Source organism: Colletotrichum destructivum, chromosome 9 (genome assembly GCF_034447905.1).
Source record: "Colletotrichum destructivum chromosome 9, complete sequence".
NCBI lineage: Eukaryota > Fungi > Ascomycota > Sordariomycetes > Glomerellales > Glomerellaceae > Colletotrichum > Colletotrichum destructivum.
In genome coordinates this window covers 3,653,971-3,681,142 of record NC_085904.1, presented here as the reverse complement: position 1 = coordinate 3,681,142, position 27,172 = coordinate 3,653,971, and the positions used below count along the sequence as shown (strand labels likewise).

Below are 27,172 nucleotides of genomic sequence, written 5' to 3'. Positions count from 1 at the left end.
TGATGTCACTCCACCCATGCTTATCACTGCTTCAACCAGTTATTCCTCTCGAAAGCTCCCCCGGCCAGCGGGGGGTGAAGCAATACCCAGATACAGATGTATCTGCCACCCACTAACAACGACTATCCTTACCGGATCTGGAAAGTTTTCACTGAGCATTCTTCATTGGGCGGGGACCCTTATTACTCCAAGTCCCCCCGCATCATGGACGCCCAGTCGGTTGTTTTTTTTGGAATCCATCGGCACCCGACAGACGATGTTTGTTTGTTCCAGCCCGTCCGTCTCGAAGCGTTCTAGCAACGTAATGTCTCTGGTCTCATTGGACATGTCGAGGCACTGTGTTCGTCCCATTCGCTGCACGCTGCACCACCCCTCATGGCGTCTCGGCATCATGACGCCGACCAGTACAAGTAGACTAGACTAGACCTGCTCCTTTTGCCAGCCATGCGTCAGGACGACGTGTTACGTTCGGTAACAAGGCCGGCCGGCACTTTGCTCAACTCCGCCGGTCGGTGGCCCCCCTCCCCCCATGTCTCATGAAAATGTGAGGGCTGCAGCTGTCAACGAGTCAACGACCATGTCACACACGCATACCGAGGATTCTCGTATCTCTCGTGGTGGTGTTGTGCGTATCTGATATTCATAGGCATGATTGCTGAGTTGGGAAGCAGAAAGGCAGGGATTCAATCTTATTCGAGCCGTTGCCGGGGTCTTATCGCCACTCGACGGATGGGGCACCCCTGATAGTTTGTCTCTGAGTAGGGGAAGATCCCATCATCCTAGCGGAAACCAACACACAAAAGGACTACCAACCCCTTCCCCCCCCCCCCCCATGATCAGGCTTCAACTCGAGATAAACCTGCAGGAGGGCAATTCTATTCGGGGACATAACCATCGTGATCCGTGATGATCATGGGAGCCTTTGGAAAAAGCAGATAGACGGGGGCAGAGCCATAGGCGGTCCCCGGATGGCCAGAGCCACCTCCACGTGATCGGTATTCGGCATCTCTGCCGACATCGGGACCCCATCCGGTCTATAAACTTGGAGGGCGGGGGAAAGGGGGGACACCACCACCACCACCACCACCACCACACGCGGGTTACCGATAAGTAAACCGTCATGTCGTTCCAGGTGAAGGGGCGACGATACAAGACGTCCAGTGTATCATACAATATAATTATCCCCCGTCTGTCCGTACCGTCTTGAACTGGTACACACGAACGAAAGGACGGACCGTCTCTCACTCTGCTTGGCTGCAAGAAACCCATTCCGGACACAACATATCCCTTCCCCTCCCTCCTTGTTGCCGCCGATCCATGTCATTCTACTTTTTCAACAAGATGACCCAGAGCAACCCGTCCTATCTCATCGTCGGTGCCGGCGTGTTTGGTGTGTCGACCGCCTATCACCTTATCAAGAAGTACCCCGATGCATCCGTGACCCTGGTCGACAAGGATGCCTTTGACGCCGACGAGCGCGTGGCCGCCTCATGGGACTGGAACAAGGTGGTCCGCGCCGACTACGACGACTTCACCTACTGCCAACTGGCGCTGGAGGCCCAGGACATCTTTAAGACCGACCCGCTCTGGAAGCCGCACTTCCACCAGACGGGTGTCTACTGGATCTGCCGCAGCGACTACGCGCAGAATGTCATTGACCACCACAAGAAGCTCGGCCGCAAGGACGACATCATCGCCCTGCCCGTGTCCGAGGCCCGCAAGCTCTACAAGGGCCTCTTCGAAGATGCCGACTACTCGGGCGCCAAGGAGGTGCTGGTGAACCGCGCCAGCGGCTGGGCGGCGGCCGGAGACTGCCTGCGCGCCGTCACGCGGGAAGCGCTGAGGTTGGGCGTCAAGTATGTGACCGCGGAGACGGCATCTCTGGAGTTCGACCAGCGCGGGAACTGCACGGGCATCAGGACGACGACGGGTGAGACGCTGACGGCCAGCCACACAATCCTCTCCACGGGGGCGTACACGCCGAAACTGCTGGAGCTGAGCGCGGCAAAGAGCGGTCTGCACAACCTCCGGGCCGGCGATCGCATCCTAGCGGCGGGCATCACAACCGGGATGGCGGAGCTTGACGAGGAAGAGTACAAGAAGTACGCAGACATGCCCGTTGGGTTCCAGGGGTACACGGGACACGGTGAGTCCTTTTTCGTCTCATGTGCGCGTCGACTAAGACACCGCTCACATATTGAAACCACCCCCAGGCAAGCCATTCATCGGCAGTATCCCTCCGACCAAGGACAGAGAACTCAAGTGGTGGGGGGCTAAGATCTTCTCCAACACGAGTGAAATCCTGCCCGGCCGCCACGTCTCTGCGCCCCCGCCGGCTAAGGACTACAGCCAGTGGAAGGTCTCGCGGCAGCTCAAGGAAGACATTGCGGAACAGAGGAACCTGTGGTACGGGAGCAAGAGCGCGGACTGGAAGATGACCAAGCACCGCATTTGCTGGTGAGTGACGGATCGACTGCGTTACGTTTTTTTGAGAAGCGTCGGCGCCTTCATCTCAAGGGAACTTTTACTGACTTGGTGACCTTTTTTTTTTTGGCAAAGGGACGCCTTCACGACCAGCTCGGATTTCATCATCTCCCCCCACTCGGCGGCCAAAGGCTTGTACGTTGCAACCTGCGGCTCGTTCCACGGGTTCAAGTTCTTCCCTGTTCTCGGCAAGTACGTGATCCAGATGTTGGAGGACTCGCTATCTCCCGAGCTCAAGACGCGGTGGGCTTGGGATCGTGAGCGTCCGGATCACCTGCAGAACCCGGAGTATCCGAATTCCGAGCTAAGCGATCTGGTGGACCCGGTGGCGAGGTTGTAGCGTGCCTAACGGGCGGTTTTTTATTTTTATTTTTTATGATTGCATGTGTGTAGACGAAGATCAAGCGTTCTTTTCGTAGTGGTGGAGTGAGGGAGAAAGTGAGAGAGAGTCTCATAATGATTCAGGGTTCGTTCCATGAAAAATCGCCGTTTTTGTTGCGGTAATTCACAGCACGTGGGTAAGCAAGCGCATTGTACGTCTCACTCTATATAGAGCTGTGGTGACTTATCAAAACAAGCATTGATGGACCGTGGAAGCGCTGGCTTGTGTCAGTCGTGTTGCTAATGAGTGAGTGAATAGGGAGGCATTGAGGCACTGAGCTGGCCATTGCTGTTCAAACGTCGTCGCAAGAACAAACCCCCGTATTCCAGCAAACGGTGAGAGAAACGGCATCAACATGAAACTCAACAGGATCCAGAGATCCGTTTGTAAACCTAGGCCCGCTGTCTGGCTGACGATTTGCTTGGGCCTCGTTGGCTGAAAGATGTGCGCTTGTTGCATCATGATGAGCTGTCGATCTCATTCTCATCAGGTTGGTTGGCATAGAAAATGACCGCAACCTGTTGCTTCTTCTCCACGTGACCACGGTTATAGTCCAGTCCCGATCGGTCTTATCTCATCTTGACTCTTGTCAATTATGCCTCCCGCCTGCTTATCAAATACTTTTCCTTCGCCAAGGTGGGCGCAACTAGTGTGAGAGAGAGAGAGGAGGCGAATGCATTGTCACACGGGGAGGGGGGAGGAGGGAGGGCCCCTCACGCTTATCGGATTAGTCCGTTCAGTGCGGGGTTCACGGCAAGCAAACCCCTGGAGGGTGGGCTGTTTATTAATTTGGTGCTTAAGAATAGAAGGTATTTAGTGGAGGCATGCTCTTCTCTCTCTCACTGGGGCCGTTCTCAGTGACTTTCGTGTTTCCCCCCTTTCGGCAGTGAGTGAGATCCGTCAATGACATGCCGCCAGAGGAGGGGTTCATCACTTCAGGCAGCTCGAGGGGGAGAAGACGTTCACATCATGCTTGTCTCACTTGCAGGTCCGCGCCCTTTTTGCCTTTTTTTTTTCTTCGTTTGCCTTCTGCCCCGAGCAGAGAAAAAAAGTATGTTCAGCCCGGGTCAACGTCGCTGACTGGTGACCGCACAGGAGGAAGAAGACGCGGTGTCCGGGTGAGAAGCCGGCGTGCTCCAGCTGCTTGCGCCTCTCGCAGTCGTGTTCTTATCCCGCCGTGAGGCCATCGCAGAGCGGGAGATCGGTATGTCCAACAGGTGTTCCCCTCCCCCCCGAACTGATGATGGCAGACGCCCTTACCACCGATAGGATGAGAGATTGCAAACCTTGGAAGAGAAACTGGATCTCCTCCTCAGCGGAGGGGGATTGTAATACGGCACCGCACGCCAGCACATGTCACGTTCAGACCATCTGACCGGGTTCTTTCATAGACCGAACCACCCCGCGCGTCAAGGACAAGCACAACAACAACAACAACAACAACAGCAGCAGCAGCAGCGGCAACAGCATACACATCAACAGACACGTCAACAGCAGGCAGCGTACGAAGATGTCACCGACGCGTCGGAAAAGTCGTACTCGGCAACGCCGCCGGCCCGCAGTAGCAGCCATATGCACAGCAGCAGCAGCCACAACAACTCCTCGGTCGTGTTCGACCCGGACGAGATGGCCGCGGGCGTCGAGCTGTACTTCAAGTACTGTCACCGGCAGCCGATCTGGTGCTTCGAGCGAGACGAGGTCGGGGCCTACGACTCGCTGCCGGAGGAGCTCGCCAGCAGCATTCTGGCGCTGACGTCGCGGTTCTCCGAGAGGCGAGACCACATGCAGCTCTATAGCAGTAATGCGAAGACGCTCGTGATGCTCCGCATCGCCAACGGCACGGTGGACATCACAACCATTGAGAGCCTGTGTCTGCTCTCGTATGCATCGTTCATAGGTGAGTGGCGTACGAGTGATTGTTTTCCAGGGATAAGATGCAATGGGGGGGGGGGGGGGGGTACGATGAGATACGATGAGATGAGAATGAGATGAGTTGCCGCGTTTGGAGCTGATCATTTCACAGATGGTAACGTCCACCTCGGCCAGTTCCATCTCGGCCTCTCCCTCCAGCTCTGCCGGTCCGCTATGCTGGACATGGAATCGGTATACGCCGTGGAGGACCCGACGACGGACCGCAAGAAGAGGCTCTTCTGGAGTCTGCAGGTGCTGGAGCAGTCCTACGGCCGGCAGGACGGGCTGCTGAGCTTCCCGAACGACGTGCGGCGGCCGACGCTGCCGGCGAGCGGGAACCACACGGAGCAGGACTTCTCCAAGGCGCCGCCGCTGCCGCGGGACGAGCTGGGTACCTCGACGCCGAGCGAGCCGGGCATCTGGAACACGAGCGTCTGCCTCGGCTGGGTCTGGAGCCAGGTCAGGAAGTACGTGTCGGATTGCGCGCGCAACATCCTCAAGGAGCCGTGGCGGCACGACTCGACGTACGCCAAGGTGCTCTCGGACTTTATGGAGACGGAGAACCGGATCCCCATGTGCCACCGCTACGACTCGGTCAAGTTCTACGAGCGCACCATGGACGAGCTCAAGGTGAACCGCGACTACTGGGCGCCGTGGCTTAAGGAGCAGTTCACGTACCACGCCATCCCGACGGTCCTGAACCACCCGTTCCTCTACATCGTCGGCGCCCAGCACAACCCGAACCTGGGGATCCCCAACACCTTCTGGCGCCGGTCGTCGGAGCAGGCGCTGCTCCACGCGACCTGGATCGTCCGCATGATCGACATGGTCGTCGACAAGCAGGTGCCGCTGGTCGACCCGTTCTTCGGCCACGTCGCCGCCATCGCCGCCACGGTGCACCTCTACTACTGCTGCGCCGCGGCGGCCAGGCTGAAGAACAAGTCCAACACGGACTTTGCCAAGTGCCGGAGGTTCCTGAAGAGCTTCATTCCGTGTTCCGCGGCCTGCGGTGCGCTGGTGGGTTGCAATGCATCCGCATCCCTTTTGTCCGTGGAGTGGACTGTACAATGAATAGAGAAGACTGACTTTATTTTAATACAGGACCGCAACCTCGACAGGATGACGCACATCGCCACCGGCACGGACAACATGGACGTCGAGGACTGGATGCCGTCCAAGATGTACCTCAGCGTGCCGCTCATGTGGGAGATTCTGCAGTTCAACTCGACGACGGACTTGCAAGAGATCCCCACCGCCGGCCTGCTGGACGCCTCCCTCACGCCCGCCGTGCCGCCTGTCGACACGAGCGATGGCTCGACGCTCGAGATCATCGTCGCCACCTCGCCCGAGATCAGCATCAACATCGCGGACGGCGGTCAGGAGGCGCCGTCGTACAAGCGGCCGCCAGTGTCGTCGGGGCAGGGCGGTGGTAATGCGAACCCGAACAACAGCACGAACCACACGAACAACAACAACAACAACAATAACAACAACAACAACAACAATAACAACAACAACAACAACAGGAACAACAACACGAACACCAACACTAGCGCCAACACGACGACGGCGACGAATACAGCCACGACATCATCATCTTCCTCGGCCCCGTCGAGGACCGCCGTCTTTGATCCGCCGACGGTCGAGCAGATCGATAGCCTCACTTTTAACACGACGCCCTGGCTGTACGCGGATCCCTCACAGCTGGTCGGCATCGGGGATATGAGCTACCCGCAGTCGGAGCCGGGGAACGCGTGGTGGGAAGGGGAGAATTTTAACAATATCTTGTTTAATCAGTTTTAGCAATGACCGTTTCATGACCTAGATCTGTCCGTACATATCGTGTCTTTTGAATGGTGAACGCAACTATCATCACGGCTGATTCACAAATCTTGATCGGCCTCAGGATCGTGAAGGATTCGATAAATGCTGGTCAAATCCACCAAAAAAAAAAAAAAACAGACTCCTCGAAGCCAAGAGAGAGACCACTCTCATCCTAAAACCGATGGCTTCAGAACCCCCATTCCAGCAACGGGCGTACGATGCATGTTGTGTCAAAAGCGCCAACGTCAAGTCACAGCATGACTTACACCGGCACGAGGACGTCCAAGCTTGAAGCCAGAGGCCACGACAGGATTATTATTAGGTAACACGCTTCTCTACACCCTCACGGCGCGTCGGAGCCCACATCCATGCAACAACGCCAGCGCCAGCGCCAGTCGGTTCACGGACGATTTGGGCCGGCGCTCCTGGTGATACCCCAAATGCGGTGGATCATGCGGGGAAAACAGGGGTCCGGTTTCTCATCTTGGACGCTTCCACGGTTTCTGAAGAGGGCGGGCGAGCAAGGGAGGGGGAGGGGGTGTTTTAGGTGTCGCTGCTGGGGAGCCAGGGTCAGACACCGGGCAGCAATGTTTTCGGAGAATGGGTCCGGTGGAAAGGTTCTAGACTCGGCGGTTTCTGTTGGGGGGCCACGATGAAGCTTTCGGACCAGGAGGAATCGGTTCAACACACATCGTGACAAGTCACAAAGGTCATGGGTGTGAGGGGGTGTTCATCTCCCCCGACCACCCCTCTCAACTCTCGAGTCATCCAACCGCCAAGGTTGGCTTCTTTGCTTCTCATGCATCCCAAATTCAGGGTCCTCGGCCAGACCGTTGCGGGCCCCGTAGAAGTCCGAGAGACTTACCGTTTCTGTGTTGTTTTGCCCCTTTGATGCTGATGTGAATGAGTGACTGAGGGAGCGAGTGAGTGAGCGAGTGACTGAGCGATAAGTTGCACCGCTAATAAGTTTTCGCTCAAACCCCAATCTCTCCGTTGTATCGTCTCGCTGGATTCTCAACCACTGCAATCACCTATGATAAGTATTTTCAGGTTGCAAGGGCCATGACTCGGCTCGAAAGCAACCGCCAAGGGTGCTGGCTGCCAGTCCGGTGCGCCATGCACGCTGGATTTGGGTTCGCATGCCAGCGCATCGTGACATGAGGATTCCGCCAATACGAGTCGAACAGCGCCCGGCTGCGATAAGCGTTGCGAGGGGCAGGAGAACGTTTCCGATATGCTTGGGGTCCAACGCATCGTCAAGCCGGGGGATGCCGTCGTAGGTCACTGTTCGGGAGTTCTCGCTCGCTCTCACTGTCACTCAGTCCCGTGCAATCAACACTCATCAGTCTGCATAGGATGACAAGCCGGGTCTCAGTGATATAACGAGACTTGGGCGACTGCACGTCCCTACGGCATCACGATCCACCAAGCGATCCGCCCAAGCCAGTCCCATGCCACGACACGGGCCATATCTGGGCGTGTTTTCTATGCAAACTCACTCCAAAGCACGACCGCGTAAAGGATGAAATATGCCACACAGTGTTCATGTCCATAGGAGAGAAGAGAGTGGGAAAGGCGCACTGGATGATGTCCAACGCCCATCGACGAGGGGGGGGGGAGGGACTCGGTTGATGCCCAAGACGTGAGATGAAACATTTCCTCTGGATCCGTTGACGTTATCTCCATCTCGATGAACCGTGAGACGTATCAAGCAGATCGCGATGGCAACTGATAAGAACGACGACACCCGGGAAGACGATGTGGCGGGGTATGATCCGTGCTGAAGCGGCCCAAAAGACCGATCTCGGAGCGGAGCACTTTCGCCCTGCCCGGCTTCACTGGTCTGACCCCCCGGGGGGTCCGGATTTCCCAGACCAAGTGTGAGCGACGGCGGCGGCGGCGTTTGGGGCTGCTCTATCTCTGGTCTGCAAAGAGCCCATGTGGCGATAAGCCTTGAGGTTTGTGGTGGTTGACGGAGGTGAGATGGTGTCGACTTGTCGAGTGAGTGTGCCCCGTAAACCCACGCGCGTCCGGCAAACACGGACGGCATCGGCTTCGAGAAACCGATCATGTGACCGCCTATCTTGGAGATACTGGGGGGGGGGGGCACGCCTGGCGGCGACGGCTAATGTTTATCGAGCGCAAAAGCGTCTCTTGTCAGTCATTCTTCAGTTTCCGGCTGCTGCTTTCCCCGCACGGATTGTACGATAATGATGCTAGGCTGCATTGGGGTAATCGAGACGGGATCATTGTGACTTATAAGTCGTCTTGCAACTGACTGAAGATATGTTGTACATACACAGCTGGTTTGAGATGTTATTTCCTGACGGCCCTTTCATCTTCTCTCGCAAAATCATCACCAGAATAACACCTTTTTTAACTGGCAGCTGAGTTCTGGCTGGTGTACTCCAAGCAGGTCCCCTTCCGCCCCCTCCATCATCATGGATCCCTCCCAGCGCGTCGTCATCATCGGGGCCGGCATCGTCGGCACCAACATCGCCGACGAGCTGGTTGCCCGGGGATGGACCAACATCACCGTCGTCGAACAGGGGCCGCTGAACATGCCGGGCGGCTCGACGTCCCACGCGCCCGGCCTCGTGTTCCAGACGACCGGCTCCAAGACGCTCAGCTCCTTTGCCAAGTACACCGTCCAGAAGCTACTGTCCATAGGCTGCTTCAACCAGGTCGGCGGCCTCGAGGTGGCGGAGACGCCCGAGAGGCTCGAGGAGCTCAAGCGCAAGCACGGATACGCCTCCTCATGGGGCATCGAGGCCCGTCTCCTCACCGCCGACCAGTGCAAGAGCATCTACCCTCTGCTGAGCACCGACGTCGTCCTCGGCGGCCTGCACATTCCCTCCGACGGTCTGGCGCTGGCCGCCAACGCCGTCCAGCTGCTCATCCAACGCACCCGCGAGGCCGGCGTCCGGTATCTCGAGCACACCCTGGTCACCGGCATCGAGCAGAGCGGCGGACGCGTCACGGGGGTGGCGACAAGAAACGGCGTCATACCCGCCGATCTAGTCCTCTCTTGTGCCGGCTTCTGGGGCGTCGAGGTCGGCGCCATGGTCGACCTCCCCATCCCCCTTCTCCCCGTCGGACACCAGTACGCAAAGACGAAGCCCGTTCCGGCGCAGAAGGGGAAGAAGCTCGCCGCGAACGGCGCCCAACTCCCGATCCTCCGGCACCAGGACCGCGATCTCTACTATCGTGAGCACGGCGAACAGTACGGCATCGGTTACTACGGCCACCGCCCCTTGCCGGTGGTCGCCGCCTCGCTGGGCGAGACCCCCAAGCAGGTCGACGAGCACAACATGCCGTCCCGCCTCGATTTCACGCCGGACGACTTCGCGCCGGCGTGGGAGCTTACCAAAAAGCTCCTCCCGGCCCTCGCAGAGAGCGAGATCGAGCACGGCTTCAACGGCATCATGTCATTCACCCCGGATGGCGGTCCCCTCGTCGGCCGGGCGCCCAATCTCGAGGGTTTCTTCGTCGCCGAGGCCGTCTGGGTGACGCACTCGGCCGGCGTCGCGCGCGCCGTTGCCCAGCTCCTCACCACCGGCAAGTCCGAGGTTGACCTCTCCGAGTGCGATATCTCGCGCTTCGAGCAGGTCCAGCTCGCTCCCGAGTACGTCAAGGAGGTCTCGACGCAGAACTTCGTCGAGGTCTACGATATCCTGCATCCTCTCCAGCCGCGCGAATCCCCTCGCAACCTCCGCGTCAGCCCTTTCCACGCCCGCCAGAAGGAACTCGGCGCCTACTTCCTCGAAGCGGGCGGCTGGGAGCGTCCGCAGTGGTATGAGGCCAACGAGAACCTTCTTGGCCTGTTGCCCGACAAGTGGAAGCCCAGAGAGCGCGACGCTTGGTCTGCCAGGTACTACTCGCCGATAGCTGCTGCGGAAGCGTGGAAGACGCGGACCGCCGTGGCCATGTACGACCTCACTCCCATTCGCCGTCTGGAAATATCTGGCCCGGGGTCTTTTGACCTGCTTCAACGGCTGACGACGAGTGACATGGCGAAGGAGCCGGGAACCGTCTCGTTCACGCTTCTTTTGGACGAGCAGGGCGGCGTTCTCAGCGACATCTTTGTCGCCAGACTCCGCCGCGATTTGTTCCAGCTGGCCGTCAACGGGCCTGTCGACCTCGCCTACTTGTCCCGGGAGGCTCGTCTCCAGACGGAAAAATCTCCGACAAAGTTCGTCCAGGTCCGTGAAACCACCGGCGGAACGAGTGGCATCGGGCTCTGGGGCCCTCGGGCGGCCGAGGTTGTCGCCGGCATCAGCTCCGACAACCTCAGGGACATGCCTCAATCCCGCGTCAAGTCTGCCATCATCGCCGGCATCCCCGTCACCGTCATCAGCCTGTCCTTCGTCGGCGAGCCAGGGTGGGAGATCTACTCCAGTGCGGAGAATGGCCCGCGCCTCTGGGATACCCTATGGCAAGCTGGCCAGCCACAGGGGATTATCGCAGCGGGCCGGAGTGCTTTCAGCGCCCTCCGGCTTGAGGCGGGATTCCGGACTTACGGCGTCGACGTCACCACGGAGCACAACCCCTTCGAGGCCGGCCTCGGCTTCGCCATTGACACGAAGAAGCGGGGTTACGTCGGTTACGATGCCATCACGAGGTTATCAAAGGAGACACCGTCCCGGCAACTGCGCTGCCTCACCGTCGATGACGGCCGCTCGGTCGTCTTGGGCAAGGAACCTGTCTTCCTCGACGGGAAAGCCGTTGGGTACGTCACAAATGCCGCCTTCGGATACACCATCGGCAAGCCCATCGCGTACACCTATCTGCCCAGCACCGTGAAAGAAGGTTCAGGTGTTGAAATTGAGTACTTCGGGCGGCGGATCAAGGCAACCGTCACGGCAGAGCCACTGCGCAAGGCTCCAGTAGGCGTCTCGGCAGCAGGCTCGTCGTCGGCGACGACGAAGCGCGTGCCCATCAGGTCACGCCTCTGATCGCCGAGTCTCCATGATGATGATGTTTGTTTAAATTTAATGATAGCGAAACATGGCTCTGATTTAGAATGGCATTGGAATTCAACGAGGAAGCATATCTAGGAAGAGATGATTTTATGATAAACGCTTGTGGTTAACTGTCTTTCGGTATCATGACTGTACGTTCCCACCCCGACTTTGTGACACAATCGTCAGGTAAATGTTTGTCACCAGCTTGTTTGGGGTTTATCTCATGCATTTATTGCATTGTGACTATCTAAGAATGGAGGTTGGATGGCATCAAGGTGGTAAGGGAGCATAATGGGAGGCTTTCTGGATTAGTATGGATAACAAACGCCTTGCGTTGGCTTTTGTCTGTGACTAACTATCTCAGATGTGGCATTGTCCTCGAAGTTTTTACTTTACTCAATTCTTCATCAGGGAAGGATTGGGTCTATATTTAACAAAAGTCATATGTTGGATGTAGTAGACTTCTCTCCGCATGTACACTCAGTTGCTCTTGGGTAGGTTTGTGTTACAGCCTTTGCTTTGCAAACAACTTGTGACAATCGAGTAAATGCAGATGTACCAGTCGCCCCTTGGCCCATCTAGATAACATTACAAGCTGGGCCAACAGTCGCATCATTGGGAGTCCGGCAGACGGGTCCTGAAACGATCCAAGGTGCCTATCTCTCCTACAGCTTTGGACATCCAATCGGGCACTTGAATGATGATCAGTTTTTCTGGCGTTTATCACCTTGTTTCAAAGACCACTACTTACACAAGAAGGCTGGCAAACGCCAGGGTCATGAGAACAACAGCTTCCACCGGAATGGGACGGGTCTCCCTTGGGACGACCAACAAGCTTTGGGTGGTCAAGGGGGTTGAGCTGCTTGACGGCGGGGTCTGCCAAAGTCACAGAAGCGAAGAAGGCAGCAACAACAAGATGGAATCGCATCTTGATATCGTTGAGGATTCTGGTAACTGATGGTGTGTTAAGAGTAAAAGCGTATGACTGTCGAACAGCTGAGGAGCAAGATTGATATGTCAGTCGAGATATGTGATCTTAAATGTTTTACGGCTTAAATATGTCTCGTCGGTCTCATCAGGACAGTCTGCCTCCTCGCATTCGCAGTGTCGCTATGCGAGCAACTCGGACTCTCCATGTAGACTGACTTCCAGGAAAAGACTCTGCATTCAATATATTATACTTCTGAGACACTCGCCCGTCAATGCCCTCGGCCTCGACCAGCGGTATCAGTGATGCAATGGTTTGATCATTCATATGTTTCTCCGAACTTTTTTCACCTTGATAAGCCCAAGCCGCAAGTTTCTTCCGGCAAGACTTTGCCCGCTTTACCCCGAGGCATGGAGAGATCACTAGGATGACCGGGGTCATCCGCATCGCAGCCGTAGAGATGTACCAATTCAACATACCTATACAGACAAAACACAAGCAATAAAACTACGCCAAAGTCACCCGGGGCGCTACAGAGTGAGCTTGAAATCCTCAATCTACCCAGGGGGTCCCCAGACACAGATCTCGCTGTGAGGTAGGATAAACTCAATCCAAGCATGGGAATGCTGAAGTGGTCTTGGATCCCAAAATTGAACTTGGTGATCCTCGTTGTTTTGAAAAACGGATTTGTCCAGGGATACTTGTTGAGCGTTCATGACGTGGTAGGCGCTACTGACGATCTGCAAGTCATTTATTCGAGCTGGGTAGGAAGCACAGTTTAGTGATTGCTTCCGAGACCAATGGAAGTCAGTTGGTAATTAGGAGTCGTGGTGCCGTTGGTAACTGTAAATGTGCTCGCCAACAAGGATAGATGGCCGTATAACCTCGTGGCTGGCCGTTCAATTGCTTGCGGAACTTGTTAGATTGCCTATGTGTTTGACTTTGCAATGAGACAAGCTGAACCCCTGTCTGCTCCGCTTAGAGGTGTCACGCATTAGCTATTCTGAGATGAGGAAAGATTACTCTACGATGAGGGCTGTACGCACTCCCAAGCGCTTCTCATGCCTCGGGTCCCCTCGGGCTCCGGACCTGAGAACTCAAGCGCGAACCTGGCCCATAACACCCTTTCTGAGAACTCAAGTTTTATTTGCTCAATGCCAAACCAGCCTGTAAATTAATACCAACCCGTCGTAACCGTTTAAAAGCTTAGTTAAATACCATGCATCCTGTTGTCACGGGCTAGACCCGCGGTCAAGCTCCGGGTTTGCCGGAGCTGGGCTTTGAGCTTCACCCAGAAGCTCTTCGCCCATCTATCAAGTTGTTAAAAATTTTGTAAGATAACGGCTTCTGCTTCCGCTATCACCGATGTGCTAGTCTAAAATCCGCCTAACATTGCTTGCAATACGAACTTTTAGGCCCGTCTGAGTGGTTCATTATCCTTTCTCCGCATGGTAGACGTTGATGAACGTCAAAAGAACAAAAAGAAACATACAACACCAGGTATTCGCTGGTCGTCACCGACCCAACTACTAATCCGGCCCTCACTGGCTTATCTATGGGAGAGCGGACGGGATCCCGAGTTCTCCAGTGGGTATGGTCGTATGTGGTAGTTATGATGACATGATTGTTTATATAGGGATGTGCGACTGTGCTGATGCAAACCTTTGCGGTTCAACAGATTCATTGGCCAAGATAACCAGCTTGGTGCATGATCCAATATCATCATCACCATCGACGTGAAGAGTAGCCCAGCCTTTGGTATTGGCTCTTAATTTCGTTAACGAGCCAAAAGCTAGCAAAATAAAAAATAAAATAAAAATCTTTAGCAGACTATTCAACAGAAATCATGATATCAAGTTTGCAGAGGTTGGTGGTTCATTGATCTCTTTGCCGTCCGGCGTCGAGTGAACGCCTCCTAGTTCCAAACAACGCACTCTCGCAGCCCCTCACTATACATTAGCAAAAACGACACAATCTTTACGAGGCAAGCTGTAATTGTAAACTAGTTTTGATTGTACTTTGTTGTTTTGTTTCTGGTCGTTTTCTTGTTTTCCGAAATCATTCTTTTGTACCTCCCAAGGCTCAAAGCCTAGAGGCTGCCAGCCTCATCCATTTGAACTCCCGTTCTCCAGCAGTACAATCATCCTAGTTGTAGCGCCTGCGCTTGTGAGACTGGCTCTCGTCCTCGCGTGCTCTCTCCTGTTGCTCTCTTTCTCGCTGCTCTCTCTCTTGTCGCTCTGTTTCCTGCTGCTCCCTCTCTTGCCGCTCTGTTTCCTGTCGCTCTGCTTCTTACTCTCGCAGTTGTCTCTCTTGCTCATCAAAGCTCTCTCACACGCTCTCTTAGCTGTTCTCGTATAATCTCCAGATTGGCGCTTTCGAGAATTTCCTGCGGAAAAGAAGTATGTTTTAGCACCGAACCGAGTCCGAGAAATTTCAAGCAGTCTTGGTGCATGCGCCCTTGGAACACATGTTTTTCCTACACGATGCCTGTCACGTAAGGAGGGATAGTGCTCACCTGAATTGTAGCGTCCATAGTGTCCTGTCTTTGGCGATTTTCCTGCTCTTGTTTCTCCCTCTCATCGCGAAGGTTTTCGTCGCGTTTCTGGTCGAGTTTCTCAAGCATGGCGGCTGCTAGTAGAAGTCAGTCTGTCTCCCGATTGTGGTTCTTTTCTTGCTATGATTTTGCGCGTAGATGAGCACCTTTGAGAGATGATTCAACTTGTAAAACTTTTTGTAGGCTGCTCCAAAGCTGTGCCTGTGTGGCGTAGTTGCAATTCTTGCTTCTAAGCTATAGCCCTGGTGATGTTGACAGTCTGGTTTATTGTCTTTCGAAAACGCTCCATCTTTCAGTGTTGAAGAACCATATTTATATGGTATGTTACAAAGCACAGTCACTGTTGTCTCGAGATGGTAGCAGTAAGTTAGCATCCGGCTTGTTGACCTTTCAAATCTCTCACCAGTAGAAACACGAATCATTCGCTGCAGTAGGTGTTTATGAGGCAGGTGAAATACAACAGATTGAATCAATTTTGCATACGTAGCAACTTGAGGGCGGGAGCCCAGAAGAACATAACTTCCATGCTACTGATTCACATGCACAAAGACACAGTTCAACACGTTAAAGCCTGTTTGAACATTGCTGACAACCCTGCAGCTCCATTTGCTTTCAAAACCTGACTACCAATTTGGTTCCAGACACTTTCCCTTGGCGTAAAAGGTCCACTTTCTCGAGCAGGACGTCGATTCCACCATCGAACGCTTGAATCGGGGGTGGCTTGATGGCATCGGTGAGCTGCGGCAGACTGGCGTAAAACCGCACAAGGGCCGCTCGGTGTTTCGTATCGACTGGAAATTTGGGTCCCACTGGCGGCAGCCAGGCAAACTCTTTCCCAAACACGGTGTAGAGCATGATCATGTCGTACTTGACACCAGAGACGTTGGACTCTCCTTGATCCAGCAAGGTCACGATCTTCCCGCCCTTGGCCTTGAGCACTTGCGCGGTGGAGGGGCCGGAGCCCTTTTCGGAGATGCAGTCCAGAGCAATGGTGATGTCGGGGTAGGCCGAAGAGACCTCCTTAACCCAGTTGTCCGATCGGTAGTTGAAGACCTTGTCGGCGCCATACCGCTTAACTAGGTCGTAGGAATGCGGTGATGCCGTGGTCACGACAGTATACCCGGCCCTTTTGGCAAGCTGGATTGCAAAAAGCCCAGCGCTCGTGGAACCCCCGTAGATGAGGATCGTCCGCTTCTGGGACGTCGAGGCCGTTGGTTCTTGGCTTTGGATCGCTTCGTCGGGCCAAGGGATATCGAGATGAACGTTCAGCGCCAATACGGCCGTCACGGCCGAAACACCATAGGTTGCTGCCTCCTCGTCGCTGACACCTGAAGGGATCTTCCATGCCACATCGGCCTCCGTCTTGAGGTACTCGGCAAACGCGCCGCGATCGTGGTAGAGCCCGCCGTGGACGACGCCGGCGACCCGGTCACCGACCTTCCAAGACGTTTTTGCCGAGGGCCCGACCTCGACGACCTCCCCGGCGTAGTCGCATCCGAGGATGCAATTCTTGGGGGAGATCACGTCGATGTGCTTGTAGTCGCTGGGGTTTAGGGCGACGGCCTTGACTTTGACGAGGATCTCCTGTCCTGTGATCTTGGGCCTGGGGACATCGATGACGTGAGCGCCTTTGAAGCCTGATTTTCCAGTGCTGTGGTTGAAAAGCCGGGCGGCGATGCTCCGATTCGAAACCAAAGCTTTCATTGTGTCTATTTCGGCTGCTTGGATGAATGACGAAGTGCCTGTGTACTAAGTCGTTGCTATTGTTGTCTGTGGGGATAATACTGGCGATGTTAAAAGGCTGAGATCCGACTGGGAAAAGTGCTAAAGCGAGAGATATCTTGTGTCATGTACATCTCTCAAGGATGGGATCAACAATCAGTAAAATACTCGAGTCGAAGTGACTGCAACGCTAAGCGCATGCCGTAACAGAGACCGAACGGAGATTTGTAATAGAGCAGCCGCATCTGTTCCGTCCTGTGTACTCCGGGCAAACGTTTGTGCCGCAATGTAGTAATACTGGATCTACCTTTGTGATCAGATAATCAAGAGCGCTTTACCAAGACCTCCTTACAACCAGAAGACACGCCAAAATAAACGAGCCGCAATGCCCGCTTAGAGCTGTGGTCTAGGCCGATTGGGACATTTAATGTTCACTAATCCACCCAGCCACGAAACTTTCGAGCTCACTGGTCTCGGCCTAACTATTGGGTGAATGCCGACGGGACGGATATAGTAACGCCCATTCGGGGTGACGGACGCCGTCAACACGTCTATTGGGAGTACGCAGGACGGAATGGGAACCAAAGTTCCAACGGCCTTCATGCGGCTTGTCATCCAAGGAGAACGACTCTTTTATGATCACGAAGGATACCGGTAATCAGTAATTAGACTCGCTATACAAATGCGAATTTGGCGTTCTACTTGAATGGTGAAGGGTCTCTTGGATCTTGGGCGAGCTCAGTGATTAACCATTTCTCATTGTATAAAATCACCCCATCATTCCGAACATGTCTCTCAAAAAAGTAACTGTCGTTGGTGTAAGTATTAATCGATATCCGTCCCTTATTTGGTCCCGTTGAGAGCCTAATCGGATGTCCGTGGAAGGCCAGCGGCAACGTCGGCGCCGGCGTACTGCCTCAGCTGCTCAAATCCGATCTCGATGTGACGATCCTCAGTCGACAAGGTTCGTCGGCAACTTTTCCCGATGGGGCCAAAGTCATCAAAAGCGACTACAGCGCCGAGTCGCTTGAAAAGGTACTCAAGGGCCAAGATGCTGTTGTGAGCATGCTGCCCATCATTGCGCTTGGGGAGCAAACCAAGATTGCGGAGGCAGCCATCAAGGCCGGCGTTAAGCGCTTCATTCCCAGCGAATACGGCTCGGACTCTTTGGTATGTACTAGTTTCACCGGCAGCGAACGGTTTGGTCTCATCTAACACGGAGTGAAAGTCCGACGACGTACTCGCAGCTGTTCCATTCTTCCAGCCCAAGAAAGCCCAGCTTGAATGGCTTGCGACGAAGGAAGCCCAGATCAGCTGGACTGCCATTATCACCGGTCCATTCTTCGACTGGGTAAGATTCCCTCACCAGGGCTCTCGTCTTGGATGACCGACCCGAGCGAGTGACTCCACCAGGCTGACAAGATCCGTGGTGCTTTAGGGGCTCAAGCAGGGGATGACCGGCTTCGACCTCGCGAATAAGACTGTGACCCTGGTCGACGGCGGCAAAACTCGGTTCACGACCAGTAACATGGCACAGATTGGACGCGCCATTGTATCGGTCCTGCATCACCCGGTCGAAACCAAGAATCAGCTGGTTTTCGTCGAGTCCTTTACCACGACCCAGGCGGAGGTCCTCGCCGTTTTGGAGAAACTAACTGGCCAGGCATGGAAGGTGAATGAGGTCAGCTCTCAGGCTATCCGAGAGGACGGTTCCACCAAGTTCAGCAAAGGCGACTTTGCGGGAGGCGGATCTGCTCTGATCATGGCCCTGGTTCTGGGCGAGGGTGGACTGGAGGATCATAGTAACGTCAAGGGTGGCATTTGGAACCAGCGCTTGGGCTTGGAGAACGAGAGCGTTGAAGAGACGGTTAGAGAGGTTCTCGGGCTGTAAATGGTCACTCCTTGTGGTTTGAGACGTAAAATCAAGAGATCAATGGCTGTAGATTATCCGGTGCCAGTGAAGCTTGTTCTGCGTCGCTCTGGGTTCAGCGAGTTGAGACAAAGGTTCCTGCAGCTTGGTCGGTTCAAGGCAGTTCTCAAACACCACAGTGGGCATATTGTGGCCTGGCAACAACGTTTCTGTGTCTATCTAATTAATGAGATGAGAAACAGAACACTATCCAGCCAGTCATTAAAATGTCGGCTAGAGAACTCGCGGTTTTTGCCCTGCGTGCTTCTCACTTGCTGACTTTACCGCCTTTTCGCATGAAAGAACGAGTTTAAGTGAAAACGGGGGCAAATGTTACGGGGGCAAATGTTAGAGGTTTCAATGTGTGCGATGGATTCATGCACACATCGTCTAGGGAGATGCTGAATGATGACGTCGAGCTGCTATGATTAGTGAGCGGTACCTCCATCCGCACAAGTCCGGTTTTAAAATATAATCAATAATAGACAGTTAGGTGTCTGTGAAGCGGTACGGATGGTAATCAAAAATACAGTAGGCTGGGTCGCCATCAGAATCTCATTTAGCCACGGTCTTTCTCCCTGAGCACCCATCAAATACTCTCGATCTTGATAACGACAGGGCATCAAACTAAATTTGCTGTACCAGCCACACCCTTTGCATCCTCGTATTCACAAATAGTTGCTCTCGCCGGCCTACCTACCTACCACACACGTTATGGTCTTCTTCTGCCCACGACTGAGATTCGTCAAGGCCTGGCCAACAACTCAGACCAGTCCTCTCGCTTAATGTAGTCCTCGACGGACGTTGTTTGACCCTCGAGTCCGAGCTAGGCACTGTAAGCATCCGCCACATACACCGCAAATGTTCATGCTCAAACTCACGTCGGCTGGGAGAACGATGGACGGGTTTCCTCCCCAGTATCCAAACTCCATGGCGTAGGCGTGCATCTCTCCGATCTCGATGCCGAAGCCTCCCGGGCCGAGCTTGTCCATGTCGTCGAGAGTGAATCGTTCAAAGACGGCGGGGACCCCCAGGGCCTTGCTCCACAGCTTGACATACTCCGGCCAGGTCATTAGCTCCGAACATGCTAGCAGGTGTGTAGCCGGGGGCGCTTGCACAAGAGCCTTGACGTAGAGCCCCGTCTCGTCGACGAGGACGTGCGGGATCGGCTGTGCACCGCTGCCGGGCATGCGAAGCACCATGGTGCCGTCTTTGCGCTGTTTGAGCGTTAGCCAGGAAACGATCAAAGCATCATTGGAACAAAAATAGTTGCCTTTTTCCACGGAATGTTGACCTCGCCCATCTTCCAGTTCGTCATGAAGAGTCCCATTTCCAGCAAAGACGTCTTCTTGAACAAGCTAGGGTAGGCGGATTCGATGTACTCCACCACAGCCGCCTTGGAGTCGAAGTGGAAGATGTTCTTGTACTTCCCGGCCGACCATTTTTGAGCCGCCGAGAGCGTGGACCAGATGAAGACCTCAAGGGAGTCCACCTCGGCGGCGGCATCGACGAGATTCTTGCCTTGTTGGATTTCGAGCTCGTAACACCACTCTCCAAGGGACTGGTCGGGTCTGAGCTGTGGTGATGAGGTTACGGCCAGCTCGACGGGGAAAATCGTGTTGCCGAAGATGACGTTGGCTCCTCGGAAAGCTGTTTTTAGAGTCTCGACGTCATTCAAGTCCCCCTCCACGACTTCCACGCCTTTGGACGCCAGGGCCACGCTGTCCGGCTTCGTTGCATCGCGGGTGATTCCGCGGACTTTCCAGCCAGCTTCTTTGAGAAACACTTCCGCCACTGACCGGCCCTGTTTTACTGTGTGTTAGAGAGTAGTTGTTCGGTATCACGATAACTGAAAACTCACTTGGTTGCCAGTCACACCACAAATTACAATGAGCTTCGACGACATGGTGATGTGATTTTGTTCTAAAGATTCGAAACGAGAAGGTATTGTATCTATCAATCGATTGAACAATTTGTATGAAAACCGAGACTAGGGCGTATTTATGCTTTTTTCCGATGAGAGTAGGGTATTTGTTATATTGGAGTGGCATCAGCAATAAAAAATGTCGCCCTCATACCAACGGGAGTTAGTTGAGCCGACTGCTGGAAACGGACCGTGTCCTCGGATTTGTCAGGAAAAGTAGACAAATCAAGCCAACGGGAGAATGCGGTCGTGGTCCAGATTGGTAATCGGTGAACTTATCGGCGCCGAGCAACTGTTGGCAACGAGGCGGACCTGCGGACTGGACGTACGGACTAGCGGCCACCTCGAGTCGCACATGGGAAGCTGACTACTGGTCAACATAAGCTTATGCATGAGCAGCTAGTAGTAATTGAACAACCCAAAAGATAAGTAGCAACGGCTTATCTGGAATCTGACTGGTGCTGTCGTTGGCTATTCTGTGTGTTTGAAGGCGTCTCTAAATGTATGGTTTACATGCATAGTGTATCCCAACGCCGGCGACCAGAAGGCTTGCAGCAACAGACAACTACTGGCCGAGGATTCTACTTCCCTCCAAACGATTCTTTCCACACTTTAAACCACACAAGAAAAGATTCAAACCCCCCTCCCCCTCAAAAAATACGGTGCGTTGATACTAGCCACCAGTGTCGGCATCGTTGACGTTGAGGGTGACGGATGTGGCGTGGTCAGCGAAGAACGACAGGCGCCAAGGTTGACAAACGCATGTCAGATCATGTCGAAATAAGCGTCGAATATCTAACTCACGTCATGCTAGCAGCGTCTCATCGCGTGAGATATGTCAGCCATGGCGGGAAGAGGTTTACCACAAGGAACCCTGCTGGGCCCCTCGAGATTGAAGGAGCAAGGCTATTAAATGCCTGTTTACAAGTCTCACTACAATCTTGTTGTCATTCTACTCCAATCTCTGGTTACAGCCTAAACCTAGTCACTTTCCGTCACCGTCTCAAGGGTTGTTATTTGAATTGGATCACATCTCGCTGATTCCTCTGACACAACGGCGTCAGCTGCCCTACCCCGGCCTTCTCTGTGCCATGATTCATGGACTCAAATCACGTTCACGTGAAAATTAAAAATCACGCAACGTGACGTCTGTTGAAGCCAGGTTTCTGAAAAGTACATATTTTTTTTTTTGACAATCGACACGCCTTCGCAGACTCCCCTGCTACTCGACTGCCACTGCCACCACGCCCGCCACTTAGAAGTCGCCGTCGAACTCGAGAGCGACGTCGACGCCGCTCTCCGTGTGGACGTCCGCGACGGGGACGGTGACGACGGTCGCCTTGACGGCCCGGTTGATCTCGTAGTTGAGGCTGGTCCGCTCGACGTTGACCTTGATGGAGTTGAGGTTGGTCGCCCCGCGGTGCCAGAAGACGAACTTGTAGTCCGTCCCGATGTACTGGGGCGCCTCGGTGACGAATTCCCGCCAGGGGGCCTTGGCCGTGAGTCGCCGGGTGTAGGTGCCGCCGTCCTCGTTGTCAGCAAGCCTCTTGGTGGTCGTCTGGGAAAGGGGGGCGCGTTTGTTAGTGGTGTCTTCGAGTGCCAACCAGGGCGCGTCTTGTTCCAAAGCTCACTCACCTGCTTGAACTGGACCTTGGTGTACTTGTCTTTGGCCTTTGCATCCGCGAGACCTTCAAAGTGGTGGGCCTCGCCGTACTGAGGCGGGTCGCTGGGGTTGGCATCAAGCTGCGAGGTCTTGGGCGCGCTATCCCTAGAGATGCCGTCGTCAAGGTACATGTCGTACGTCTATCATATTGGGTTCAGTTTTTTTTTTTGGTCTTAACAGAGGATATGAGGGCCCTTACGTTCTCTTTTCCTTCCTTTCCAGGGTAGATGTGGATGGTGATGGGGTTGGCGTTCTGAGGCGTCGTGCTAGGGTCCGGCACGTAGTCTCTGACCTGGATTTTGGGGATGATGGCGCCTGAACGTGCGTCGATGAGCTTCTGTTCTTCCTCAAAGGCACGGGTAGAGGTATATCCATATCAACTCACCTTCACGGACATACATGGGCGTCGAGAAGGGGATCTGCCGCTCGTCGTCCGAGATGCGGCAGTCGTACTCGATGCGCTGACCGCCGGACGCTGCGGGGCCGAGCGGGGCGCCGAGGGGGTCGTCGGGCCGCAGATTCAACGGGTACCAGGAGTCGGGGTACGGCAGATAGACCTTGCGGGACTTCTTCTTGCGCTTGTCGTCGCCCACGAGGCAGGGGGCCACCAAGAGGTCGTTTCTCACCATGTACTGCGAGCTTGTGAAGCGGCGGTTCTGGATGGGATTAGTGACAGATTTGGCATTTGGTACATGTTGCCATCAACTTACATCGCTGCTGAACAGAGAGCGGTCGAGGGCGTCGGTGATGGGCTGTGTAGAGAGTAGAGTCAGTATCTTCTAGAGTCTCTCACCAAATACAGCTACATGTACTTACCATGGCTCTGGCAATCGGCAGCCCGTTGATCATGTTCTCGAACATTGCATCGTACAACAGCTGCATCAACGAGTAGCGGAGACGGATCAGATACCGGCAGGTGGGCAGCACGGCCCTGTAGATCTCGCCTTCGCGGCCTTGGAACTGGTCCTTGTGCTGCTCGTAGTGCAGCTGGTACGCGTACGGCTCCTGGAACCACTTGCCGTCCTTCCTCATCGTGCCCTTGCGTTCGCCTTCGTTCCACTCGCGATAGCGGGTGTAGTGGTTTCTGGGTAAGGTGTCAGCAGCATTATCGAGAGTGTGTATAGGCGGTAGACCCCTCTATGAGGGTGAAACGTACCGGAACCACGGCAGAAGCGAGTATGCTCCGTACCAGCGGATGATCAACTCCGGGTTCGGATAGTTCCTCTCGGCCTCGATGAACTCGAAGCCGCCAACGTCGGCGCCGGAGATGGTGACGCCGCCCAGGCCCAGGGCGAGGACCTGGGCGACTGAGATGCGGAGGAACTCCCACGTGGACGAGTTGTCTCCCGTCCAGAGACCGGCGTAGCGGTGGCTGCCGGCGAAGCTGCCGCGTCCGATGATGAAGTTGCGCCGGTTCTCGCGCCACGCGAGCTTGGGGTTCTTCTGCTTGTCGTCCTTCATGTGCAGGTGGTTGAGGCCGTGGTACGTGGCCTTGTGCAGGTTGTAGCTGTACAGAGACCAGATCTCGATGGCCTTCTTCTTCTCGGCCGAGCTGGGGTCGCCGCACCAGCCGTCGGAATCGAGGAGCAGGCGGAAAGGGAGGCTGCAACGGAACTTCGTGTCAGCTTTCTACGTATGTAAATCAACGATATATGTGTTGCATAGTTACTGAGTTACGTTTGGAAAAGAGGAGACTCACGACTTCATGTCACCGTACTGCTCCGCAATGCAAGGGCTCGTCATGTCCTGCCAGACAAAGTCCAGCCCCGTCTCGAAGAGGTACTCGTACTGCTTCCCCCACCATTTTCGGACTTCCTTGTTGTTCAGGTTGGGGTAGTGTCCCGGGTGGCCGTTCCGCCACCCGTAGTAGACGCCGCCGTGGAACGGGCCGCCCTTGTTGAAGTTCTCGGCAAAGTTGTAGTCGTCGCCGTCCCAGTAGTCCGGCTTGTCCGTGTTGGGGTTTGTGAAACCGACGTTGCTGGTGCTGTACTGGAGGTACCGCTGCTCGTGGGCCCCCGGGGCCGAAGGGTCCAGGTCGCGCTCCTCCTTGAGGAAGTACTCGTTCTTGAGCCCTTCGTTGAGGGTCGAGTACGTCGCCGAGGGGACGCTGCTGATGTAGGGCGTGATGTTGGTGCTGCACTTGACACCGAGCCGGCGCAGCTCGCCGAACATCCACTCCGGGTTCGGGAAGTGGCCCGGCTCCTTGTTGATGGTGAAGGTGCGGTAGTCGTCCTGCATGTCGACGTCGATGTGCATGCCGTCGAGGGGGAACCCGCAGTTCCGGTACTGCCGCACGGCGTCCATGACCATCTCCTGCGTGTCGTAGCCGTAGCAGCCCTGGTGGTACCCGAGCACGTAGCGCGGCTTGAGCTTCGGCTTGCCGACGATGGAGGTGTAGAGCTGGATGACCTCCTGGATGCTGTCTCCCGCGACGAAGATGCCCTGGAAGCTGTTGAAGCGCGTGGCCACCCGCAGCTGCGTTGGGTCCTTCATGCCGATGTCGACGCAGATCTGCGAGTAGTTGTCGATGAAGGTCCCGATCTGCGTCTGGTAGCCGGGCTGGGCGTCGACCTCGATCCAGTACGGCTCCGAGTGGTACAGCGGCTCACGGTCGTCCAAGGGGCCCTGGCCGTAGACGTTTTGGTACTTCATGTTGTCAAAGTCTGTGGAGAATTGGTTGTTAGTCGTGTATCCCAAACATTGACGACGAGAAGAGCACGCACTGAAATAGTTCATGTAGGTCTTCTTCTTGAAGAGGTCCTTGCCGCCCTGCTCTCCGAACCCCATGTAGTCCGCCGTAATGGACTTCTCCAAGCACAGGACGGCCGAGTGCTCGCCGTAAAGCAGACCGCGTGGCTTGGTCTTCCAGATCACCGCAGGACGGATTCCCTCGTTCAGGGGGAGCTCCAACGCCTCGACTACCCCCTTCTCACAGTTCTGCGGCCTCGGTCTTGCCTCGGCCGGCGCAAGACTCTTGAGCACCCTCACGGCGGTGATCTGGAACGGGTTCCGCGAGATCCAAAGCTGGAGCTCCGTCTCGGGCGGAGAGACGGGCGAGCGCTTGACGACGGACTGCAAAATGTAGTACTGGTCATCCTCTATTATCTGGACGTCCCAGGCGAGTTCCTCGCACTTGTCGAGAGTGCGGATCAGCTCTGTTGTGGTGTCTCGGATGAGTGTGCGACTGCGGCTTTTTGTTCAGTTGATCTGCTGCCACTCACTCTTTTCTTTCTCTGTGTGAGAAAACTTACGTGTTATAGTCGGTAAAGTGAGACGGCTCCTTGTTGTGAGGGTCGAAGCGGATACGCCAGACTCGGGGTCTCAGGAACTGCACGAGGAGCAGAGAACCGTCATTGAACCGGAAGATGCGCCCGTAGTTGCAGGCCGGGTTCCGCTGGCCGTCGGGGAGGTTCTGGTCTGCCTCGCTGAATGACACCCTGCTCGGCTGTGAGATTCCGGTCCCCTGGCCGTCGACCTCATCTTGAAAGAAGTCGTCGGCCTTCTTGAAGATGAAGTGGTCCCGGAGCTTGGTGGCGGTCAAGGTATCTCCCATTTTGAGATGAGAGTGAGTATTAAGATTAAACGTGTGAGTGAAAGATTAAGAAATGAGGAGGGACATGTCAGCCGCGAATGGTGATGTGTGAGATGAGATGCCAGTGCTCCTTGTCTTATATAGGCTGTGGCCCTCTTACCGAACACTTGGTGATGGAGCCATAAGTTCTCACAGCAAGACGACAACAAGTCAATAACACTAGAGTCAAAACCACATCTATTGGATGAGAAACACGACGTGTCTCCCTCGTGGTCAAGACGGTCCAGCTGAGCGTCCCCATTCCCTCCTCGTCGCCGTTTTCATTCCTTCGACTGTTGATACGATGGAGACGACGGGAGACGACAGCGCGACCACCTCGTTGGATGTCCTCTTTAGCACACGTGGCGTCCTAATCTCAGTTCTCATCATACGAGAGACAGATTCATTCCGTTTTGGGCCGCAGCTGAAGATAAGTGAGTTGCCAGTGAAGGAGACATTTTGAGACAAATCGTATCCTCACTTCTCAGGCGAGAGGCCTGAACAGCCCGCTGCTGAAAGCGTTTGTAGCCAGCACGCATTCATCTGGAAGACGCGTTGCGTTGGAAACTCAGATTCCGGCTTTCTGGAAACTACCCAGCCAAGGATTTGACCCGGTAGAGGCAAAAATTGCGTGGAAATCATCGCCTCAGCCCCATGACCCCGAAACCGGGGCGGACCGCGGCCCGTCTCGAAGGTTCCACTCGATAGGGTCGCCATGTCTCGGCGTGGTGCTCGATGCAGAATGCCGTCCCATTTCAAGGCAGATCATATGGGAATTCTAAATAACACTCACGCTTACTAGCACTAGCAAGCGACTTGCTGGAAAGGGCAGTCCAACGCGCTCTTGAGTCTTCTCGTCGTTATGTTATCTGACCAGGGCTGGACGTTGATCTTTCTCGACTCCCATTTCCACGCTGGGACAGCTAAGTGTTGAAAAGATTACATGGAAAAAACACTCATCGTGCAGATAGGAGAACAAAGTATCCGGATCCAAGGTAAGCGGCTGGAAAACTTCCATTGCGGCTGGTAGACTTGGTCTGACTTGCCCGTCGAATGCCTCCGAGATACTATCCCTCGGTACAGGAATCTTGTGTATCTACAACAACTCCAACGGTGGCGTTCACAACATACGACTGCCCAGGAGCCAGCGTACATGCGGGCGATTAGCACGCCTCGGCCATGAGATGGGGCATTCCACGCCGTGATGAAGCATTCTCCACCGGAATACGCACCGTCCCAGGTCTGAGCGTTTTCTACCCCAGACTTCGAACGGGATGCTAGACACCCACATTCGTTCGCGAAGGTGTCTCAAACTCAATGGGACCGGCCTCGCGTG

The 27,172-nt window shown here is 54.9% G+C and overlaps 8 protein-coding genes across 8 annotated transcripts; 4 read left to right on the top strand and 4 right to left on the bottom strand.

The window, feature by feature from the left end:
* Window positions 1-1,091: 1,091 nt before the first annotated feature.
* CDEST_14197 (Putative FAD dependent oxidoreductase, FAD/NAD(P)-binding domain superfamily, MTOX family) lies at window positions 1,092-3,024 on the top strand. The gene is made up of 3 exons (XM_062930353.1): window positions 1,092-2,146; window positions 2,214-2,457; window positions 2,560-3,024. The coding sequence occupies exons 1-3, from the start codon at window positions 1,318-1,320 to the stop codon at window positions 2,822-2,824; spliced, it is 1,338 nt and encodes a 445-aa protein (XP_062786404.1). The 5' UTR covers window positions 1,092-1,317; the 3' UTR covers window positions 2,825-3,024.
* Window positions 3,025-3,724: 700 nt separating this feature from the next.
* CDEST_14196 (uncharacterized protein) lies at window positions 3,725-6,599 on the top strand. Its single transcript, XM_062930352.1, has 6 exons — window positions 3,725-3,854; window positions 3,962-4,070; window positions 4,136-4,194; window positions 4,258-4,763; window positions 4,890-5,794; window positions 5,879-6,599. The coding sequence occupies exons 1-6, from the start codon at window positions 3,775-3,777 to the stop codon at window positions 6,578-6,580; spliced, it is 2,361 nt and encodes a 786-aa protein (XP_062786403.1). The 5' UTR covers window positions 3,725-3,774; the 3' UTR covers window positions 6,581-6,599.
* Window positions 6,600-8,797: 2,198 nt separating this feature from the next.
* Window positions 8,798-11,694, top strand: CDEST_14195 (Putative glycine cleavage T-protein/YgfZ). Its single transcript, XM_062930351.1, has one exon. It carries the CDS (start codon window positions 9,043-9,045, stop codon window positions 11,554-11,556), a length of 2,514 nt encoding a protein of 837 aa, XP_062786402.1. The 5' UTR covers window positions 8,798-9,042; the 3' UTR covers window positions 11,557-11,694.
* A 237-nt stretch (window positions 11,695-11,931) lies between these two features.
* Window positions 11,932-12,547, bottom strand: CDEST_14194 (uncharacterized protein). The gene is made up of 2 exons (XM_062930350.1): window positions 12,317-12,547; window positions 11,932-12,257 (listed from the first exon to the last, which is right to left on the bottom strand). Exons 1-2 carry the CDS (start codon window positions 12,491-12,493, stop codon window positions 12,231-12,233), a joined length of 204 nt encoding a protein of 67 aa, XP_062786401.1. The 5' UTR covers window positions 12,494-12,547; the 3' UTR covers window positions 11,932-12,230.
* A 3,112-nt stretch (window positions 12,548-15,659) lies between these two features.
* On the bottom strand, window positions 15,660-16,751 carry CDEST_14193 (Putative GroES-like superfamily, alcohol dehydrogenase-like, NAD(P)-binding domain superfamily; the record flags this gene model as incomplete). Its single annotated transcript, XM_062930349.1, has 1 exon — window positions 15,660-16,751. The coding sequence occupies one exon, from the start codon at window positions 16,749-16,751 to the stop codon at window positions 15,660-15,662; it is 1,092 nt and encodes a 363-aa protein (XP_062786400.1).
* Window positions 16,752-17,557: 806 nt separating this feature from the next.
* CDEST_14192 (Putative NmrA-like domain, NAD(P)-binding domain superfamily) lies at window positions 17,558-18,660 on the top strand (the record flags this gene model as incomplete). The annotated part of the gene is made up of 4 exons (XM_062930348.1): window positions 17,558-17,587; window positions 17,655-17,939; window positions 17,998-18,120; window positions 18,208-18,660. The coding sequence occupies 4 exons, from the start codon at window positions 17,558-17,560 to the stop codon at window positions 18,658-18,660; spliced, it is 891 nt and encodes a 296-aa protein (XP_062786399.1).
* A 763-nt stretch (window positions 18,661-19,423) lies between these two features.
* CDEST_14191 (Putative NmrA-like domain, NAD(P)-binding domain superfamily) lies at window positions 19,424-20,584 on the bottom strand (the record flags this gene model as incomplete). The annotated part of the gene is made up of 4 exons (XM_062930347.1): window positions 19,424-19,504; window positions 19,560-19,895; window positions 19,940-20,482; window positions 20,540-20,584. 4 exons carry the CDS (start codon window positions 20,582-20,584, stop codon window positions 19,424-19,426), a joined length of 1,005 nt encoding a protein of 334 aa, XP_062786398.1.
* A 1,273-nt stretch (window positions 20,585-21,857) lies between these two features.
* Window positions 21,858-25,818, bottom strand: CDEST_14190 (Putative glycoside hydrolase family 31, galactose mutarotase-like domain superfamily; the record flags this gene model as incomplete). Its single annotated transcript, XM_062930346.1, has 10 exons — window positions 21,858-22,160; window positions 22,238-22,405; window positions 22,465-22,580; window positions 22,651-22,921; window positions 22,976-23,017; window positions 23,082-23,349; window positions 23,422-23,868; window positions 23,965-24,928; window positions 24,989-25,449; window positions 25,517-25,818. 10 exons carry the CDS (start codon window positions 25,816-25,818, stop codon window positions 21,858-21,860), a joined length of 3,342 nt encoding a protein of 1,113 aa, XP_062786397.1.
* Between the last annotated feature and the right edge of the window lie 1,354 nt (window positions 25,819-27,172).